We start from the raw sequence: 6,308 nt of genomic DNA, 5'->3' as shown, positions 1-6,308 counted from the left end.
CAAAGAAGTGGAATATTCTTGAATGGCCAAGTCAGTCACCTGAACCCAATTGAGCTGCATTTCACTTGTTGAAGACTAAACTTCGGACTGAAAAACCCACAAACAGCATGTAAAAGCCACTGCAGTAAAGGCCTGGCAGAGCATTAAAGGAGGAAACCCAGAATCTGGTGATGTCCATGAGTTCAAGACTTCAGGCTGTCTTTGGCAGCAAAGGGTTTTCAACCAAGTATTAGAAATGAATATTTTATTTTCAGTTTTTTAATTTGTCCAATTACATTTGAGCCCTTGAAATGAAAAGATTGTGTTTAAAAAGGCTTTAGTTCCTCACATTTTCATGCAATCTTTTTGTTCAACTCACTGAATTAAAGCTGAAAGTCTGCAGTTCAACTGCATCTGAGTTGTTTCATTTATAATTCATTGTGGTAATGTACAGAACCAAAATTAGAAAAAAAAAGTTGTCTCTGTCCAAAGACTTATGGGCAGGTTCATCTGGCTCCTGATAAACGTTATCCTAATGTCTGTGATTGTGATAGGAACCTTAGATTGTAAGCCCCTCTGGGGCAGGGACTGAAAGCAAGGATATGTAATGTAAATAATGTAATATATGTGCTGCCGAATACATTAGAGCTGTGTATATATATATATATATATTAAACACAACTGCCAATAAACACTCCCCAGATCCGTGGCACAACTAGATATTACTGGGCCCCACAGCAAATTGTTTTTCAGGCCCCCAAAATGTTTAGAGGTTTTACCAATATTTTTTGAAACTGTATATGAATTTGGGCCTCATGGGGCCCCTATATCTCCCCATATACACAAATGCCATGAATATCCTGTAAATGATATCCTTATAAATTACTCTTCGTGACTCCTAGTGTCATTCACTAGGACAAAATTTGGAATGTGATCCCTTAACAAACCTTCAAATAATTTGCTCACCACAGATGTCAAGCTTACTGGCCTATAATTGCCAGGCTGAGAGCGTAATCCCTTTTTAAATATTGGAATAACATCAGCTTTTCTCCAACCCATAGGTACCATACCAGATGAAAGCGTATCTGCAAAATCAGAAATAGGGGCTGGTCTAAAACTGAACTAAGCTCTCTTAGAACCCGGGGGTGTATGCCATCAGGCCCTGGAGCCTTGTTTACATTCATTTTTATTAAAGCTATATGGAGCTTATCCTGAGTCAGCCACTCAGAGAAAGATAGTTCAAGAAAGAGATATTATAGATCAGATCTTATTTTAGTTGTGTGCCTCTTGAGCAGGCCCTAAGTAAGTGTTGTAGGACCCATCCCACACAGCTATGAAAGGCAGACAAGGATTTCATATAATATTGGGAAATATTCACCTTGCACTTAGAGCAGTCCAAGTAGAAGAGCATTGCTGCAGAGTTGTGTCTCCTGGTTCTATAACCCCCTCCACATGAAGGAAGAAAGTGAGGCAGCAAGAATTGGAAGAGGCATCAGAAACCAAAGACCATGTTTGTCTACTAAAGCCTAAACTTCTATGTACACGGTTGGGGCTTGTCATCCAGAATACTCAGGCCTGGGGTTTTCCAGATAAGGCATATTTCCATATTATGGATCTTCATATCTTTTGTCTGCTAAAAATAATTTAAACATAAATTAAACTCAATAGGATTGTTTGATAACGGATCCTATACCTGAACTTGGACATCATTCTGATAAAAACCAAATAAAACTTTCTACCAAACTGTGACAACCTCGACTTGCCCCCTTTCTCAGGTCATTTAAAAAAAAAATTGCCATTAGGTTTCTTTAATTCAAACTTGATTATAGCTCTGACTTCTCCCTCTAGTCACTAACTTTGTAGTACAGGTACCTATTATCCAGAATACTTGGGACCTGGGGGTTTTCCGGATAATGGATCTTTCCGTAATTTGGATCTTCATACATTAATCTACTAGAAAATCATGAAAACATTAAATAAACCCAATAGGCTGGGTTTGCTTCCAATAAGGATTAATTATAGCTTAGTTTGGATCAAGTACAACCTACTGTTTTATTATTACAGAGAACAGGGAAATCATTTTTAAAAATGTGAATTATTTGGAAAAAAATTAGTCTATGGGAGACAGCCTTTCTCTAATTTGAAACTTTCTGGATAACAGATCCAATGCCAGTACTACAAGCCAACCTATCACAATCTTGTCTGCCTTTCATAACTCTACTGCCCTGCAATGAGTATTTGGCCCTCTGCTGTAATCTGTTGTGGGCCCTAAAATGCCTTTCTTCTCTTCCATGTAATAATCACAAGAGCTAAATGTGCTTGTACTTTCCATGTTAAATCTTATTTGCATGTGCAACAGTTGTCTGCTATCTTCTCTTGTATTTGGGGTTAGTCGCCCTGTACATAAGGAATAGTATGGACTAGGGTAACAAGTAACATCTTAGGATGTTTTGCACGGTTTCAATTTTATCCAGAATCCAGTTGTAGTTGAAGATAGGCAAATAACCCAAATATGCAGTATACTGTATGTGCATATTGAAAAAGTAATGTTTTGGGCTGATTTATTAATAAATTCTGCAAAAACCCCATCTGTTCCACTTGCTGCTGCCTCCTTTCCCAGGCTGTACAGGGGAGCCAGCAGCACACTGCACTGTAGGACAGGAACCAATCAGCAGCTAGGTTGACCTAAAAGGGTAATGAAGTTTCTCTTTGCTTATGTGACTGCAGGGCTGTGATTGGCTATTCCCCTCCTACTGTGCTTCTGGCAGGGACCTTAGGACACGCCCACCCCTAATTTGAAACATGGACAGGGACTATAGCAGATCTATGGGAAGCTCCAATAAAGGGGTGGCTGTTTTTAAAGATATCATCATAACCAGGGATGGGCAAATCTGACCCGTTATTTGCAAAACGGTGAAAATGGATTGAAGTCTGTGGGCATCAAATAGTTTTGTCGCGTGATGTAGAGCATCAAGTTTTGTTGTGCGACTATTTTTTCACCCATGGATGTCATTTATGCAGAGAAACGCGGCAAAAAATTAGGGATTCAGTTCGGGATTTGGCCATTTTCAGCAGGATTCGGACGAATCCTTCTGCCCGGCCGAACCGAATCCTACCGTATATACTCGCGCATAAGCCGAGTTTTTCAGCACCCAAAATGTGCTGAAAAACTCTACCTCGGCTTATACGCGGGTCAGCTAAAAAAGGTTGCCGCTTACTCACTGATTGAAGTGTACAGTGACTCCTCCGTGCTGCCCATACTTCTCCCCGCTCGTGGCTTCCTTAGCCCTCAGCCCCTCCCCTCTCAGCTCTCGTCACTCAGTACTCAGTACTGTGTGCGCATTACCGTATTGCGCGTAGGAGCGCACAAGTTTAGAAGAGGAGCGCTCGAGACGTGGATGAGGTGCGCGCTCACTCTGCGATACGAGCACGCACCTGTACAGGGAGCGGAGGCGCGCGTCTTCTCCCTTTGTGACGTGCCCTGGGACGCTGCAGCCTCGTAATAGGGGGAAAGGAGGCGGCAGTTTACTTCTCCTTTAACCCTCCGTGTAAGTTTGTGAGCTACCATTGTCATTTGAGAGGAAGGACTGATTGACAAGAGCTGAGAGGGGAAGGGCTGGAGCAGAATTAAGCGAGGAGGGGGAGAAGTATGTGCAGCAGCATGGAGGAGTCAGTGCATGCTTCAGATCAGTGAGTAAGCAGCAACATTAAAGCTTTAAATTGGCCATGTCCTAAAAAAATTTCTCACCCCTAGGCTTATACACGAGTCAATAAATTTTTTCAGTTTTCTTAGGTAAATTAGGTACCTCGGCTTATACGCGGGTCGGCTTATACACGAGTATATAAGGTAATTTGCAACCTTCTCATTTAATAAACAAATAAAAGCCTAAAAAAAACACACACAACCCCAAGATTTGTTTTAAAATGTGTTTATATTCTAAATCTGACATGCTACATCAGTAGGAGGAAGAACAATCTCCTTCACATTTTTTCATAGTTTTTTATTTTTATTTTTTAAACAGCTGAATCTTGACACTTTCAATACACGCATAAACCAGAGATTATGCCAATATTAACTATACCAAATCCAGCTTTACCGCCTCCTGATGCAGGAACGGTAAAGATTATAAACTTTTTTTCAGCTTTGGAAGCGAGGATGAATAATAGGTAGTGTGTTTGGGGCTATTGAAATATTCCTGTTCTTTGTCTCTGGGGTAATAAGACCAGCTGCTTCGGTAAGAGTTATAGGATTTACGGTGATAGTTGACTTCCTCATACGAAGACCTTCTGTCTTGATATTCCCTGTCCCGATACCCATGCGACGTATGATAGTCATTATAGTGCCTGTAGCTATCATATCGCCTGCTTTTATAGTGGTAGTTCCTTTCTCTGCTGCGTGAGCGATCCTTTTTGGAACTGTAATAGAAATTTTTAGAAGTCTCGTATCTGCCCCTACTTCTCGACCTGCCCCTGTGATGGCTGTGTTTGTTGTAGGGGCTATTCCTTCTATAGTGATCCCTGTGCCTGTATTCATTACAGTGAGATGGCCTATAGCGATCACATTTAGTTCTCTCTCTGCTGTGTGACCGTTTCTCGCGTTTAATGGTTGTATGTTTCTCTTGAGCATTTTTATTATCAGGTTCAGCCACAACAAAAGATTGGTTTGTATCAGAAGCTGTAAGTAAAGCAGGTAGAACATTGTCACATTTATTCATAGATGGCTCGTCAAATGTTTCCATGTCATGGCCGCCTTCGGACGAGGAGTTCACAAGTGTGTTTTTAAACGTGCCAACGTCTGATGAAGTGTCTGCTGTGCCATTCTCCTGCTGCCCAAAATCTGTCGAATCCACACTAGTACTTTGGACTTCCTCAGATTTGGCATTTTCAACAAGTTGTTTAGAAGGCTGGTCCATCCTATTTCTCAATAGAGGAGTGTTATGTGAACTACTTGTTTCATTGGATGAATATGGTGTACTGAAACATAAAAAAAAAAATACACCTTAGAACTTAAACTTTACAAAGTGAATGGATTCTGCTTAACGAATTGCTATCATAAAGCACTAACGAACAACGGCTTTGCTTATCCCTGAATTCACACCTCTTTGGATTGGAACACAATATCCTGCTACAAGGGTTTGACTGTGATCTCTGTATAAACACATCTTTCCCTTCTTTAAGCTACAGGCTTTGAGATAAGGAGCAGCTCAGTACCAGGACTCTGGACAGACAATTATTGTTACTTCCTACTTCTCAAAAATGAAGAAAGGGAGAGTCATTTCAATTCTGTATTTAGTTAGATAATGAATAATTCAATGAATGAATAATTTAAATCAATGGGTATAAAGCCCTGATCATTGAATTCATACTAAAAATGTGTTATTGTCCCTTTTAAATAACTGTAGTAATTATAGTACCAGGCGTGTAACTGATACACATAAACTAGCAGTTAGGCAGGTTATATAGAGACTTAAAGGAGAAGGAAATGTTAAAACTAAGTAAGCCTTATCAGAAAGGTCCATCTAAATAAACCAGTAAACCCCCCAAGTAATGTTGCTCTGAGTCCCCTGTCAAAAGAAATACTGCATTTCTTTCCTTCTATTGTGTACACATGGGCTTCTGTATCAGACTTCCTGCCTTCAGCTTAAACCTCATTGCCCTGGGCAAGAGCATGCTCAGTTTGCACCACCCCCTTTACTGTAATCTGAGCCCAGAGCAGGGAGAGACTCAGGCAGGAAGTGATGTCACACCACATTAATACTGCAGCTCCTATCCTAAACAAACAGAGAGTTTCTAGAGATTTTTACTCAGGTATGGTAAAACATTCTACAGAATAAATATAGCATTCTAGCTTGCACTATTGCAGCTAATCTATTGGCAATAAAATGCCTCCGTAGCTTTCCTTCTCCTTTAAAGGATTGCACTTGATGGATGTGTCTTTTTTTTCCAATCTAACTTACGATAAAAGGGATGCAGTATTTGGTACCAATTCTAGCCACGGGTTGCTGGGTTGAAGAATTTTTTCCACCAATAAGACCCATCCAAGTTCAGAACTAGGAGCCACTGCTGCATCTCCTTTTAGAATATTAACACAAACTTAATTATTGCAGTAAGAGGGTCACAGTAGAATTACCCATTCCGGCATAAGATGATGAATAGCTGTGTACAGACTTCCAAGCAAACGGTTGGTGTTTGCAACTGACCATGTACTTTGTCAGCCAAATAGCTTGCTGGCTGGCATTGTGCCTTTACAGGAGAGCTATGGTAGTGAAAACGAAGATTGTGGTCAGACAATTCATGGAGACTCAATGGGGCTCATTTAGAAACACTGG

General features: G+C 40.6%; 1 protein-coding gene across 1 annotated transcript; it reads right to left on the bottom strand.

Moving 5' to 3' along the window:
• Positions 1 to 3,924: 3,924 nt before the first annotated feature.
• LOC108703155 (E3 ubiquitin-protein ligase Topors-like) lies at positions 3,925 to 6,113 on the bottom strand. The gene is made up of 2 exons (XM_018239183.2): positions 6,110 to 6,113; positions 3,925 to 4,978 (listed from the first exon to the last, which is right to left on the bottom strand). Exons 1-2 carry the CDS (start codon positions 6,111 to 6,113, stop codon positions 4,104 to 4,106), a joined length of 879 nt encoding a protein of 292 aa, XP_018094672.2. The 3' UTR covers positions 3,925 to 4,103.
• Positions 6,114 to 6,308: the final 195 nt, after the last annotated feature.

Source organism: Xenopus laevis, chromosome 9_10S (assembly GCF_017654675.1).
Source record: "Xenopus laevis strain J_2021 chromosome 9_10S, Xenopus_laevis_v10.1, whole genome shotgun sequence".
NCBI classification, from domain to species: domain Eukaryota; kingdom Metazoa; phylum Chordata; class Amphibia; order Anura; family Pipidae; genus Xenopus; species Xenopus laevis.
Note: the sequence above shows the minus strand (reverse complement) of the source record. Positions and strands in the feature narration are given on the sequence as shown.